This window comes from Ranitomeya variabilis, chromosome 8 (genome assembly GCF_051348905.1).
Source record: "Ranitomeya variabilis isolate aRanVar5 chromosome 8, aRanVar5.hap1, whole genome shotgun sequence".
In the NCBI taxonomy this organism is placed as follows: Eukaryota; Metazoa; Chordata; class Amphibia; order Anura; family Dendrobatidae; genus Ranitomeya; species Ranitomeya variabilis.
In genome coordinates this window covers 174,397,714-174,413,135 of record NC_135239.1, presented here as the reverse complement: position 1 = coordinate 174,413,135, position 15,422 = coordinate 174,397,714, and the positions used below count along the sequence as shown (strand labels likewise).

At 44.5% G+C, this 15,422-nt stretch overlaps 1 protein-coding gene across 2 annotated transcripts in view; it reads left to right on the top strand.

The window, feature by feature from the left end:
- HDAC11 (histone deacetylase 11) overlaps nucleotides 1-14,506 on the top strand; it is a 49,652-nt gene extending 35,146 nt beyond the window's left edge. Inside the window, exons 10-11 of one of the 2 annotated variants that reach the window (XR_013218338.1) lie at nucleotides 11,428-14,172; nucleotides 14,251-14,506. Coding sequence is in view for 1 of the 2 variants with exons in the window: in XM_077276005.1 (XP_077132120.1) it covers nucleotides 11,428-11,607 (180 nt within the window). In the remaining variant the exon portion in view is untranslated. Of the gene's footprint in view, nucleotides 1-11,427 lie in introns of both variants that reach the window. The other variant, XM_077276005.1, reaches the window with a different exon arrangement.
- The last annotated feature ends 916 nt before the right edge of the window (nucleotides 14,507-15,422 follow it).

Here is a 15,422-nt window from a genome sequence, read left to right as displayed (position 1 = left end):
GCCGCAAGCGTTGGACGCAAGAAACGCTTCAAGTTGCATTTTTTTTGCGTCCAACTTGCGGGCAAAAACGACGCATGCGGCGCAAAACGCAGCGTTTTAGCGTGCGTTTTGCCGCGTTTTTGTTTGCGTTGTGCGCTGCGGCGCCGACGCTGCGGCGCACAACGCAAATGTGAACGTAGCCTAAGAACTTTTATGTAAAACCATTAGAAAGCACCTAAAGAGGTGCAAACTATGTACAAAGAAAGTTTGTGAACCATTCACCGTCCATGATTCAAATGTCTTTTAAATAATTATTCAAACATTAAACAGTTAACAGTAAACTGTGATCTGGCCAGATCAAGGGGAAGCTGTAAACTTGGATGACAGGGTGCAAACCCAACAGGGTTAATTTAACTTTACAAGTAGTCTGTTTCTCATTATCATTTACTAAGTCATTTACTAAGTCTTTTTCCAGGGCAACACCTGGGGATTTGGGCGATCTGCACGTATCACTTACAGCGCGTCCATACTCTGAATAGGAGTCTGTGTGCCCACTGAAGTTTGTTCGATTGTTGTCTGCGTGGCCCTTGTGCACATGGTGACTGGTGCAGGTGTCACCTGGCCAGGTGGGGGCGATGGTAAGTTAGGGAGAGCCGTCGGTGGTAATGGCTCCAAGTCACGAGCTGGTGATTTTGTGACTTTAGGCACACATTTGTGTACGTGTAGGGCGTACCACCCTTTGTCTCCTGTTATGATTGAACTGGTGGTTAGGAGCACTAGAAATGACCAGATGAGCAAACTAGTATTACAGAACGAGCTCTGGGAAGTGGGAGCTCTGCTGACCGCAAGTCCTAATCCTATCACAACCACTAGAAATAGCCGTGGAGCGTTCCTGACTCTGCCTAGACGCCTCTTCACAGCCTAAGAGCTAACTACCCCTAAATATAGAAAATACAGCCTACCTTGCCTCAGAGAAATTCCCCAAAGAAATAGGCAGCCCCCCACATATATTGACTGTGAGTTAAGATGGAAGTCACAAACACAGGAATGAAACAGGTTTCAGCAAAGGAGGCCAGCCTTAACTAAACAGACTGAGGATAGAAAAGGTATCTTTGCGGTCAGCATAAAAACTAACAAAAAACCACGCAGAGTGTGCAAAAGAAACCACCGCAACGACTCACGGCGCGGTGGTGCCACTCTGCATCCCAGAGCTTCCAGCTAACAGCACAAAATCATGATAGCAAGCTGGACAAAAAACAGTGGTAACAAATAAGCTAGCAGGGACTTAGCTTTTGCTGAAGTAGACAGGTCATCTGAAAGATCCAAGAGAACTGAACCAGTACTAGGACATTGACAGCTGGCATCAAGTAACGAACTGAGTGGAGTTAAATAGAGCAGCCAGCCAAGGCCTCAACGAGATCAGCTGGAGAATGAATCTCAGAACCAGCAGCTCCACTCACAGCCACCAGAGGGAGTCCATGAACAGAACTCGCTGAAGTACCATTCATAACCACAGGAGGGAGCTCGAGAACAGAATTCACAACAGTACCCCCCCCTTGAGGAGGGGTCACCGAACCCTCACCAGAGCCTCCAGGCCGATCCGGACGAGCCAAATGAAAGGCACGAACAAGATCGGCAGCATGAACATCAGAGGCAACCACCCAGGAATTATCCTCCTGACCATAACCTTTCCACTTGACTAGGTACTGAAGTTTCCGTCTCGAAATACGTGAATCCAAAATCTTCTCCACCACATACTCCAACTCCCCCTCAACCAACACCGGGGCAGGAGGATCAACGGAGGGAACCATAGGAGCCACATATCTCCGCAATAACGACCTATGGAACACATTATGGATGGTGAAAGAAGCTGGAAGGTCCAAACGAAATGACACAGGATTAAGAATTTCAGAAATCTCATAAGGACCAATAAAACGAGGCTTAAACTTAGGAGACGAAACCTTCATAGGAACAAAACGAGACGACAACCAAACCAAATCCCCAACACGAAGTCGGGGACCAACACAGCGACGGCAGTTAGCGAAACGTTGAGCCTACTCCTGGGACAATGTCAAATTGTCCACTACGTGAGTCCAAATTCGCTGCAACCTGTCCACCACAGAATCCACACCAGGACAGTCCGAAGGCTCAACCTGCCCTGAAGAAAAACGAGGGTGGAAACCAGAATTACAGAAAAAAGGCGAAACCAAAGTGTCCGAGCTGGCCCGATTATTAAGGGCGAACTCAGCCAAAGGCAAGAAGGACACCCAATCATCCTGATCAGCAGAAACAAAGCATCTCAGATATGTTTCCAAAGTCTGATTGGTTCGTTCGGTTTGGCCATTTGTCTGAGGATGGAAAGCTGAAGAAAAAGACAAATCAATGCCCATCTTAGCACAAAAGGACCGCCAAAATCTTGAAACAAACTGGGAACCTCTGTCCGACACGATGTTCTCCGGAATGCCATGTAAACGAACCACATGCTGGAAAAACAATGGAACCAAATCAGAGGAGGAAGGCAATTTAGGCAAAGGTACCAAATGGACCATCTTAGAGAAGCGATCACAAACCACCCAGATAACTGACATCCTCTGAGAGACAGGGAGATCTGAAATAAAATCCATGGAAATATGCGTCCAGGGCCTTTTCAGGACCGGCAAGGGCAAAAGCAACCCACTGGCACGAGAACAGCAGGGCTTAGCCCGAGCACAAGTCCCACAGGACTGCACAAAAGAACGCACATCTCGTGACAAGGAAGGCCACCAAAAGGATCTAGCCACCAAATCTCTGGTACCAAAGATTCCAGGATGACCAGCCAACACCGAACAATGAACCTCAGAGATAACTCTACTAGTCCATCTATCAGGGACAAACAGCTTCTCCGCTGGACAACGGTCAGGTCTATCAGCCTGAAACTCCTGCAGCACCCGCCACAAATCAGGGAAGATGGCAGACAAAATTACCCCCTCTTTGAGAATACCAGCCGGCTCAGGAACTCCCGGAGAATCAGGCACAAAACTCCTTGAAAGGGCATCAGCCTTCACATTCTTAGAACCCGGAAGGTACGAAACCACCAAATTGAAGCGGGAGAAAAACAGCGACCATCGAGCCTGTCTAGGATTCAACCGCTTGGCAGACTCGAGATAAGTCAGATTCTTGTGATCCGTCAAGACCACCACGCGATGCTTGGCTCCTTCAAGCCAATGTCGCCACTCCTCAAACGCCCACTTCATAGCCAACAACTCTCGATTGCCCACATCATAATTGCGCTCAGCAGGCGAAAACTTTCTAGAAAAGAAAGCACATGGTTTCATCACAGAGCCATCAGAACCTCTTTGAGACAAAACAGCCCCTGCTCCAATCTCAGAAGCATCCACCTCGACCTGAAACGGGAGTGAAACATCTGGCTGACACAACACAGGGGCAGAAGAAAAACGACGCTTCAGCTCCTGAAAAGCCTCAACGGCCGCAGAGGACCAATTGACCACATCAGCACCTTTCTTGGTCAAATCAGTCAATGGTTGTTGTGAAATTGGATTTTGGGCTCCCCCGGTGGCCACTGGTGGAATTGAACTGGTGTGCATCATCCTCTCTGTTCACCTGTTTCCATCAGGATGTGGGAGTCGCTATTTAGCCTTGCTCCTCTGTCACTTCCATGCCGGTCAACATTGTAATCAGAAGCCTATCTGTGCATGTTCCTGCTGCTAGACAACTCCCAGCTAAGTTGGACTTAGTCCTTGTTTGTTTTTGCATTTTGTTCCAGTTCAAAGCTGTAGTTTCGTTTCTGTGTCTGGAAAGCTCTTGTGATCTGAAATTGCCACTCTGATGTTATGAGTTAATACTAGAGTCTTAAAGTAATTTCAGGATGGTATTTTGATAGGGTTTTCAGCTGACCATGAAAGTGCCCTTTCTGTCTTCCTGCTATCTAGTAAGCGGACCTCAATTTTGCTAAACCTATTTTCATACTACGTTTGCCATTTCATCTAAAATCACCGCCAATATTTGTGGGGGCCTCTGTCTGCCTTTCGGGGAAATTTCTCTAGAGGTGAGCCAGGACTATATTTTCCTCTGCCAGGATTAGTTAGTCCTCCGGCCGGCGCTGGGCGTCTAGGGATAAAACGCAGGCTACGCTACCCGGCTACTGTTAGTTGTGCGGCAGGTTTAGTTCATGGTCAGTTTAGTTTCCATCCTTCCAAGAGCTAGTTCGTATGTTTGCTGGGCTATGTTCTCTTGCCATTGAGAACCATAACAATGGTTTAACAGCACTAGAAAAATTAGCGATGAAGCGACGGTAAAAATTAGCAAAGCCGAGGAATTTTTGAAGGCTCTTCACAGAAGTAGGCTGAGTCCAATCATAAATGGCCTGAACTTTAACAGGGTCCATCTCGATAGTAGAAGGGGAAAAAATGAAACCCAAAAATGAAACCTTCTGAACTCCAAAGAGACATTTAGACCCCTTCACAAACAAGGAATTAGCACGAAGGACCTGGAACACCATTCTGACCTTCACATGAGACTCCCAATCGTCCGAAAAGACCAAAATATCATCCAAATATACAATCATGAATCTATCCAGGTACTTTCGGAAGATGTCATGCATAAAGGACTGAAACACAGATGGAGCATTAGAAAGCCCGAATGGCATCACCAAGTACTCAAAATGGCCCTTGGGCGTATTAAATGCTGTTTTCCATTCGTCGCCCCGTTTAATACGCACAAGATTATACGCCCCTCGAAGATCTATCTTGGTGAACCAGCTAGCCCCCTTAATCCGAGCAAACAAATCAGACAGTAGCGGCAAAGGGTACTGAAATTTGACGGTGATTTTATTGAGAAGGCGGTAATCTATACAAGGTCTCAGAGAACCATCCTTCTTGGCCACAAAAAAAGAACCCTGCTCCCAACGGTGATGACGACGGGCGAATATGCCCTTTCTCCAAGGACTCCTTTATATAACTCCACATTGCAGCATGTTCTGGCACAGATAAATTGAACAGTCGGCCCTTCGGAAACTTACTACCAGGAATCAAATTAATAGCACAATCGCAATCCCTATGAGGAGGTAGGGCACTGGATTTGGGCTCATCAAATACATCCTGGTAATCTGGCAAGAACTCAGGGACTTTAGAAGGATGGGAAGACGAAATAGACAACAATGGGACATCCCCATGTACCACTTGACAACCCCAGCTGGATACAGACATTGATTTCCAATCCAATACTGGATTATGGACCTGTAGCCATGGCAAACCCAAAACGACCACATCATGCAGATTATGCAACACCAAAAAGCGAATATCCTCCTGATGTGCAGGAGCCATGCACATGGTCAATTGAGTCCAGTACTGAGACTTATTCTTGGCCAAAGGTGTAGCATCAATTCCTCTCAATGGAATAGGATACTGTAAGGGCTCCAAGAAAAAACCACAGCGCCTGGCAAACTCCAAGTCCATCAAATTCAGGGCAGCGCCTGAATCCACAAATGCCATAACAGAATAGGACGACAAAGAGCAAATCAGAGTAACGGACAAAAGAAATTTTGGCTGTACCGTACCAATGGTGGCAGACCTAGCGAACCGTTTAGTGCGCTTAGGACAATCAGAGATAGCATGAGTGGAGTCACCACAGTAAAAACACAGCCCATTCTGACGTCTGTACTCTTGCCGTTCAGCTCTGGTCAAGGTCCTGTCACATTGCATAGGCTCAGGCCTCTGCTCAGAAAACACCGCCAAATGGTGCACATTTTTGCGCTCACGTAAGCGTCGATCGATCTGAATGGCCAAGGACATAGACTCATTCAGACCAGCAGGCGTGGGGAATCCCACCATAACATCCTTAAGGGCTTCAGAAAGACCCTTTCTGAAAATTGCCGCCAGGGCACATTCATTCGACTGAGTAAGCACAGACCACTTTCTAAACTTCTGACAATATACCTCCGCTTCATCCTGACCCTGACACAAAGCCAGCAAAATTTTCTCTGCCTGATCCACTGAATCTGGTTCATCATAAAGCAATCCAAGCGCCAGAAAAAACGCATCTACATTACGCAATGCAGGATCTCCTGGCGCAAGGGAAAATGCCCAGTCTTGAGGGTCGCCACGCAGCAAAGAAATAATGATTTTTACTTGCTGAATGGGGTCACCAGAGGAGCGGGGTTTCAAAGCAAAAAACAGTCTACAATTATTTTTGAAATTCAGGAACTTAGATCTATCCCCAGAAAACAAATCAGGAATTGGAATTCTGGGTTCTAACATCGGGTTCTGAACTACATAATCTTGAATGCCTTGTACCCTTGCAGTGAGTTGATCCACACAAGAGGACAGACCTTGAATGTCCATATCTACACCTGTGTCCTGAACTGTTGTGAACTCTGTTTTCAGGCTCCCTCTTGTGGTCACTGGTGGTATGGTGTGACTTTTGCTTTGGGCTCCCCCTGGTGGCTTTGTTTGTTATCCTGCTGGTCTTTGGCTATCAGCTGGTTCGTTATCCTCTGGGAGGTTCCTATATAGCTCTGTTTTACTTTCACTTGTTGCCAGCTGTCGATGTAATCAGTGCTACTCAGATTCCTTCTGACTACCTCGCTCCCAGTCCATCCAGGACAAGCTAAGTTTTGTTTGCACATTTTTTTGATCAGCAGTGTTTATCATGTTTTCTTGTCCAGCTTGCTAAAATGTGATTCCCTCGCTTGCTGGATGCGCTAGTGGACTGAGTTTCTCCCCACACACCATTAGTTGGTGCATGGGTTCTTGAAATCTCAGGATGGATATTTTGTAAAGGTTTTTTATTGATCGCATAGACCCCTGCTCTATTTTCTGCTTTCCAGTACCAGTGGGCTTCTTTTGCTGAATCTGATTTCATCCCTACGTATGTGCCTTCTTCTTACTTCACCGTTAATATTTGTTGGGGGCTTCTATATCTTTGGGGATTATTTCTCTGGAGGCAAGCGAGGTCTTTCGTTCTCTTTAGGGATAGGTAGTTCCTCAGGCTGGCTCGAGACGTCTAGGAATTTTTTAGGTACGTTCACTGGCTACCTCTAGTTGTGTTGGATAGGTTCAGATTTGCGATCAGTCCAGTTACCATCTCCCTAGAGCTTGTCCTTAGTTTATTCACTTGCTGGTCTATTCGTGATCCTCAGCCACTAAGGATCATAACACTGAACCACCCAGAGATTTAGGGGAAAAGAGAAACAAAACACACTGCAGAGGGGAAAAAAAAAAATGGTCTCAGAACTTCTTATCCCTCTATTGAGATGCATTAACACTTTGCGGGCCAGCTGTACTGTTATGATTGAACTGGTGGTTAGGAGCACTAGAAATGACCAGATGAGCAAACTAGTATTACAGAACGAGCTCTGGGAAGTGGGAGCTCTGCTGACCGCAAGTCCTAATCCTATCACAACAACTAGAAATAGCCGTGGAGCGTTCCTGACTCTGCCTAGACGCCTCTTCACAGCCTAAGAGCTAACTACCCCTAAAGATAGAAAATACAGCCTACCTTGCCTCAGAGAAATTCCCCAAAGAAATAGGCAGCCCCCCACATATATTGACTGTGAGTTAAGATGGAAGTCACAAACACAGGAATGAAACAGGTTTCAGCAAAGGAGGCCACCCTTAACTAAACAGACTGAGGATAGAAAAGGTATCTTTGCGGTCAGCATAAAAACTAACAAAAACCACGCAGAGTGTGCAAAAGAAACCATCGCAACGACTCACGGCGCGGTGGTGCCACTCTGCATCCCAGAGCTTCCAGCTAACAGGACAAAATCATGATAGCAAGCTGGACAAAAAACAGTGGTAACAAATAAGCTAGCAGGGACTTAGCTTTTGCTGAAGTAGACAGGTCATCTGAAAGATCCAAGAGAACTGAACCAGTACTAGGACATTGACAGCTGGCATCAAGTAACGATCTGAGTGGAGTTAAATAGAGCAGCCAGCCAAGGCCTCAACGAGATCAGCTGGAGAATGAATCTCAGAACCAGCAGCTCCACTCACAGCCACCAGAGGGAGTCCATGAACAGAACTCGCCGAAGTACCATTCATAACCACAGGAGGGAGCTCAAGAACAGAATTCACAACAGTCTCCCCAACGTCTGGTATAGGTGACTCGGTCACCGGGGTAGAGGTCCCTGTCCGGGTGTCCCTCTAGTAGGTGAGCTTCCACATCCCGCCTGGTAACAAATATTTCTGGGTACAGGTCAGGTTCTTTAATAAACCCCCATCCAGATTTAATGTGGAATGTCACCACTGTACCTTGTCTCCGTGGGCCCCTGTCCTCATAGCTTTCCTTCCTGGCCCGGGCCTTGGCCTGTAAGTCCTTTTCCTTTGCGGCCTGGCGTCGGAGGTCCTGCTCCCTTTCCTCCTGTTCTCGTTGGAGCACCTGCTGCCGTCGATACTCCTCCTGACTGATAACCTCCACTTGCTCCCCTTCCGCTTGAGCCTCTCCGGGAAACCCGATCAGGTCGGTACTAGAATGCTTCCACCTGAAAGTTATCCATTCTCCCTGTATGTCTTAGGTCTTCCTCGTCGGCTGCAGCAGGGCGTCAGGGGTCTTTAAGGTCTCCCAGGGTAGTTCCCACTCGATCAGCTTGCACACCCAGTCGGGTGATGGGGGTGGGGGAGCATCTATGGCCACTAACAGGGTGTCCTCGGCTACCGGGGCAGGGTTGGTATTCCTACCTGCCGCCGCGGCGTCTCTGGTGCCGGTCTCCTCCGCTGCAGGCTTGGGCTCCTGGGGTCCGCTGTGCTGCTGCTCGGTGACGTTCGCAGCTGCTTGGTACCAAGACCTCCGAAGCTAACGGCATAACTCCTCAACCTCCGCGCCAAGAACGTCCGGGTTCATGAGTGACGGCGGTGCCTCCTCCTCGTCTTATTGATGAGAGACACTGCGGGCTTTCTCCCCCTCCTCTGGGTGACCTCCGCTCGCCATCTTGCCAACCAAGTTCTCTTCGGCGTCTTCCTGTTGGTTCTGCCCCTCCTCTTCTGTTGGGTGGTTCCTTCTTCCTCCACCATCCCAGACCAGGAGGCGGACCTCTTTCGTTGATGGGCATATCTTTTGGACATAGTAATATCTGTGAGGGGCGGCTATTACGTTTGCGCCATTTTTCCAAGCTACGCCCACGACAACACGCCCCACTCCTCCTGCAAGCCACATGGCGCTCTAATGGTGGCGGTTTTGGCGGCAATTTTGGCGGTATTTCACAATAAACAGTCTCTCAGCACAACACAGTTAGGCATAGTCTTTTAGGTGCGCATGACCCATTTTGCTGGGTCAGTCCATACTGTTCGTGACACCAAAAAGTTGACGCGCCCACAGGGCAATGGGGTACTCGGTACCGGGTCCGGTCGCAAAAAGGGGGATGTCACGGTGGCTGCGACCCGGTCCGTGGCGCTGGGCATCAACATTAAAATGGGGTATAGCGTTTAGAGTTTGTCGTGACGCCACCTGTGTTATTCGGTCAGTGGTGACCGACGCTGCTTTAAGGGGTCCTCTGGGGTGATGTTTTGGCAGCTAGATGGTATACCTTCCCACAGGTGAAGTATATCCCCAGGGCTCCCAGTGTATAGATGGTAAATGGTGAATGGTGCAGTGAAGAATGAGGACACAGGTTTGCAGTCTCTTTACCTTGTTTACTGTTGATTTCAGCAGCCACAGTCCAGAGCACCAGATCACAGGGCAGGCAGGGTCCGGCCGGTTTGGAGGCAAGTCCAGAGTCCCCTTATCCAGGTGGAAATCAAAGCCTTCCTCTAGGGTGGTGGTGTTGTAGTCCCTTACTGCCTATGGCTTCACATAAGGTCCTCACAGATGTTATCTCTCTCTCTGTCCCCTGGATGGATAGGACATAACCCGTATGAATGGTGACTTGAGCCTGTTTATATGGACTCTAGCATGCCCCGGGCTCTAAGGGTGTCACCGTGCCTCCTGGGTATAGGTGCGGACAGGTAACTTGCAGTTCAGCTGTCCTGCCGGTCTCTCATGTAAGTCGTAGAGGTCCTTACAACCTCAGTGTTCCGGCTACCGGTTTTCTGTGCCTCAGAAGGAGGCAGCCTGCTCGTAGCTGGTCTCCCTCTGGTATCCTCTCCGGTGCTTTGCTCTCCTGCATGCTCACTGCAATATTTTCAGATTTCTGTAAGTGTCTTTCCAGGAGCTGCAGCTCTGCGGCTACACAGCTCCGTAAACCCTCTCTCCTCAGACTGCTCTAGTCTGCAGTCTGGCAAAGACTAACTAACTTTCCCTCCAAAACTACAATATATAGGGGTGTCAGCTAGTAAATAGGATCAAAAGCTCCCCCTTGTGGCCTGGAGTGTGAACATGTTGCATGCTTGTGGTTACCTGGTGACAGTTATCCTTTCTTGCCTCCAAACGTAACATCACTCTCCCCATGAGGAAAGCGACATTACTGTGACGACCAGGACCACAGTTTTACCAGGCGTTTCTCATCTACACAGTGTTTTAAACTGATTAAAAAGCTTAAAGGGTCTGTCTCATGGTTAAATATTAGTTTTCTAATGGTAATATCTAATCCCTTATTTAGAGCATTGTTCATGGTTATCATGAATTAAAACTGCAAAGGTGTTTTGGGTTTTTTTAGTTTTTTTTTTTTTTGTGGTTTACGTTCCTTTTGTACATTACATTCGTCTGACCTGTTTATAGGAACACACAAAAGGAACTCATGCAAAACAGATCCTGTGCGTAATTGATACAAACAAAAGCAGAGGGATCTCATTGTTTATTATAGGGTTCATCTGGATATTATTTTGTGTCTGTTTTTAGAACAGAAGAAAAAGAAAATCAATCAGAACTTATTTTTCTGTTCCAATAACTTACAGATAAGGCGTTTGATTTTCGCATGTGAGTGCTACCTGTCTATTCACCCATTATATTCTATGGGAAATGTTTTACTCCAAAGTGGTCAATAAAAAATATCATAGACATGTCTGATTTTAATCCGTGGGTCAGATCAAAATCAGCAATGCAAGTCAATGGGTCCATTAAAAATTTGGGCCACACTCAGATGACATCCGAGTGCGGTCAGATTTTCACAGACTGTCAGAGTGGAGAAGATATAGAATTTTTAAAACAAAAATTCTCCACATACGAAAAAAATCAGATGTCATTCTGATCAGAATAATTAATCTGATTTTCTCATACGCCAAAAAATCAGATGTCTGAATGAGGCCTAATGGACCCCATACGGAACCCATAATAATCAATGGATCTGTCAGTTTCTGTTGCCATCAGTTCTGGATCTGTGTTGCATATGAATTGTATTTGTTTATTCCTTTAAAACAGAACCATCAGACAGAATGTGCAAATCGAAATCTGAACGTCGCCTTATACCTACGAATCATAGAGTTCATACTACATCAAAAATTCTTATTCCCATAAACAAATGAGCTTTGTTATTTTATATATAGAAAAATCCTTTTTGTATTTTGTTTTTATGATTAGGGAATTATAAAGAGAGATGAAATTGTGTTCAGCATTGCCAGGAGCCGTTCCATCCCAATACTGATGGTCACTTCCGGAGGATACCAAAAGAGGACAGCGCGGATAATTGCAGATTCCATAATCAATCTGCACAACCTCGGCCTTATTTCCAGTTCTCAGCCAAGTGAACCCAGGATATGAGCAATGCTATAGAAAAATGTGACTAATTCTGTGTGGCAATAATTTACAATTTGTTTAAAAAAAATGTAATATATGAATCTAAAATACTGTGTATTTATTTAAGTGGGGAAAAAAATTAGAACAAGCATGGAAAATTCTAAGATCCCTTTAATTTATTCATTTAATTTCTGTTATTAATGGTAGATTCCACCTGAAAAGCGTAAACTATTTGAGATTTCCAGTTTGACTATCTCTTCAGGGGGATTGGGCAGGACACTAAGCACTGCAGTCCCTTAACTTGCCCCTTCAGTGATAGTTTACACTGCGGATATCATTCTCAAGTAAATTGACATGAAGAGTGGATATTCTTATTAGTGTATCATCAATTCATTTGCAGAATTCCTTGCGGATTTCATTCTTGCAACGCACAGAGTGATGGCCACTGAAATTCTGTAACAATAATTGTGGCAAAACTCACGTAAAATACATACAACAAATTTGTTGCAAAAATAGTGGTGGATTTGCTTGCACCAAATATACACATTTTTAGTGGCAAAATTGCAACATTTTGCTGTAGCAAAAAAAAAAAAAAAAATCTGTAAAATCTAGTTTACATGTTGCTTTTTTATACTTGGGTTTTTTCGACTTGTGGTTCATCTTTTTGAAAAAAAAAAAAAAAAAACAGCATGGCAACTCTTCCAGCACATTTATTATAGATTTTCAAAGAAAATTAACAAAAAAAAATAACAAAAACTTGTAAAAGATGCACTTAATTTACACTGCGGTTTTTCAGCACCAGACAGCATTTTTCTTTTTTATTTCTCGATATGAGAGTTATAGAAAGAGTCTAAGGATAAATAAATAAATAATAATAATAATAATGACCACTTGAGATAAGGAAAAAGATTTCCAGCACCCCTATCCGGCATGCATGGCTAAGATCCTGCAAACTTCCATGACCGGTACACGAATGCTGGCATCCTGGACGCTTCTGGCGTTTACAAGGACGACAATGTCAGATGATTGTGGCACAACACACATATCCAAAACAAAAAAAGATGTTAAACCGCACCCTTAAATGTCCAAGTCTTTAAAGACCAAGAGGTGCATGTCAAAACCAGGGAGTCCATCCCAGAGCGTGCTCCATATCCAAATAAATAAAAAAACAGCGCCTCAAACTGTAGTGAACATTAAATCTTACATTTTATTCTGCCTCCAGATACAAATCTAAAACAGACCATTAAAAAGGATGCAAAAATATACATACACTTCATCCTTAACATTACTACCCATGGGACCCCACAAAATATATATTGCAATACAATACTAACACAATCAGGGGACACAAGCTTTTCAGGGGGCTAAGAGCATAGTCAATACCCAAGAGAATAGGGAAGATTTCTCAATGATTCCCAGCCAGTCTCCCATGCTGGTACTAACCCAGCCTCAAGCTGCTTAGCATCTGCCATCTGACGAGGGAAAGCACACTCAGCTTAAAGTGGCCATTGAAATAGCTCATATATTCTAAACCACCTCCACTCCAGATATAATCTCAGAATTAACACACCTACGTACCATGTCAGGGAGAATGGCCATGCTGGCAAATAACAATTACAAGCATAAAACTACAGAAATATATATGCGGATACAGGGAGACATGTATACAGATGTCACTATATCATAAATATAATCCCAAATAAAGGGATATTGTCCCAAATATGCATATAGACATCGCCCCATGTGAAGGTCACCATATGCCACCCCCACCTACACTGTCCTATCCCTATCGGCAAAATAATAGAACCAAATACAAATAAATAGGTTAAAAACAATATACCAATGAGGCTCCACAATAGATATATCCAGAACCCACATATTTTTATAGCAAACAACTCTGATTGTATTCAATATTCATACCCTTTGACTGAAGAGTATCTAGTTCAAAGATCCATCTCAGTTCTTTTTTCTTTAGAATGGAGATCCGATCCCCACCCCGTCTCAAAACAGGCACATCATCTATAACCCTATATCTCAATTGATTAACTGAGTGACCCATATCACGGAAATGTCTCGGCGCGGGAAGTTCAGTCAGTCCAGTCCTGATCCTGCTCTTATGTTTGCTTATTCTTGCTTTCACCTCCATTGTGGTCTCTCCTACATAGAAGAGACCACATGGGCAACTCAGGACATAGATCACGTAACTACTAGTGCAAGTATACTGTTTTCGAATTTCATACTTCTTCCCTGTTTGGGGGTAACAGAAAGAGGCCCCTTTAATCATATTACTACAACATGCACACCCAAGACATGGGAAATTACCAAGGCTTGGGCGGCTCAAAGTGGTTTGTAAATCCTTCTTAGAGCTGCCTATATCGGACATAACCAACTCATCCCTCAAATTCTTATTCCTCCTATAGGAGAAAAGTGGTGATAATTTAAATTCCTCAACATCAGCGTGACCCCTTCCAAGTAATGACCAATGTTTCCGTATAACATTCGAAATCCTTTTACTCATACCATTGTAAGTCGTCACAAATAGAATCCTCCTCCTAGGTACAGTAACCATCTTTGGCATCAACAATATATGTTCAAAAGTGCTATATTCCCCACATACAACAAGGCAGATAAAGATATACTTAGTATTGTTGTATGTGGGGAATATAGCACTTTTGAACATGTTAACATCCATATAGTTCTCTGCGCTGATATATACTGTCACTGTGCACTTTATTCCTTTTTTGCTGTAATTATTAATTATAGCTGTACTAAGATCTGTATACCTATAGTTTACAGCATTGTTTGGTTTTGTGCTGGACAAGTCTCCCCATGCACTTGGAAGTTTTCTGTTCCCCCGTTTTTGTCTGTATGTATTAACTAATATTTTAATTATTTATAAATAAATATATAGTTTTTAATTACACTCTTTCATCACTTCTTTTCTTTTATGGCACCCACCATATTAGAATATGTTTTTGACATACTGTTGAAGTGACTTTAGCCGCTTCTAAACATAGGACTATGGGAATAATTATCTTTTCTGTGTTCTACAAACAGATTGTCTGCACTTTCTACAAAATGGACTTTAAAGCCAGGGAAAAAACCTGGCAAGCTAAGGCATCCGATTTGTTTAGACAGGGGGCCTCCAATACTACTGAGGATGCAATTACACTTAATAAAGATTTGATTAGACAATACAGAAATGCCTTATACAAAAAAAATACGGCTATGGTGGAATAGATCGGCCTTGGAAAATTACATGGATAAACAAATAATTCCCAGAGGATTAAGAGTACAACTGTACCCTTCCTTTGAACTTCTTATCAATGCGATGGACTTCAGCACTTACTACATGTTCTCTGGATTTTATCCAGATTATTATTGACAAGAATACCATGTGATTAAAATCCATTGAGTCAGAAATTGAAGAATGTGAAAAATGACTTATCAAAGACATCCCAGTGGAAAATTTTGATAAAATTATGAATGAAATCAACAAGGATGTGGATAAATGGGAAAATGATGTCTGTCAAAACAAAATTAAAAAATTTCAGAGGGATTTAAATGATTACGATACTGATAAAATCTATCGGTGGCAAAATAAGAAACAAAATCCTCCTAATAGGAGTAAATCGAGTGACAAGAAAACAACAAGGTCCACCCACCAGAGAAGTCCCTCAGTTAAGGCCCCGTCACACACAGTGACGCTGCAGCGATACAGACAACGATGCTGATCGCTGCAGCGTCGCTGTTTAGTCGTTGTGTGGTCGCTGGGGAGCTGTCACACAGACCGCTCTCCAGCGACCAACGATGCCGAGGTCCCCGGGTAACCAGGGTAA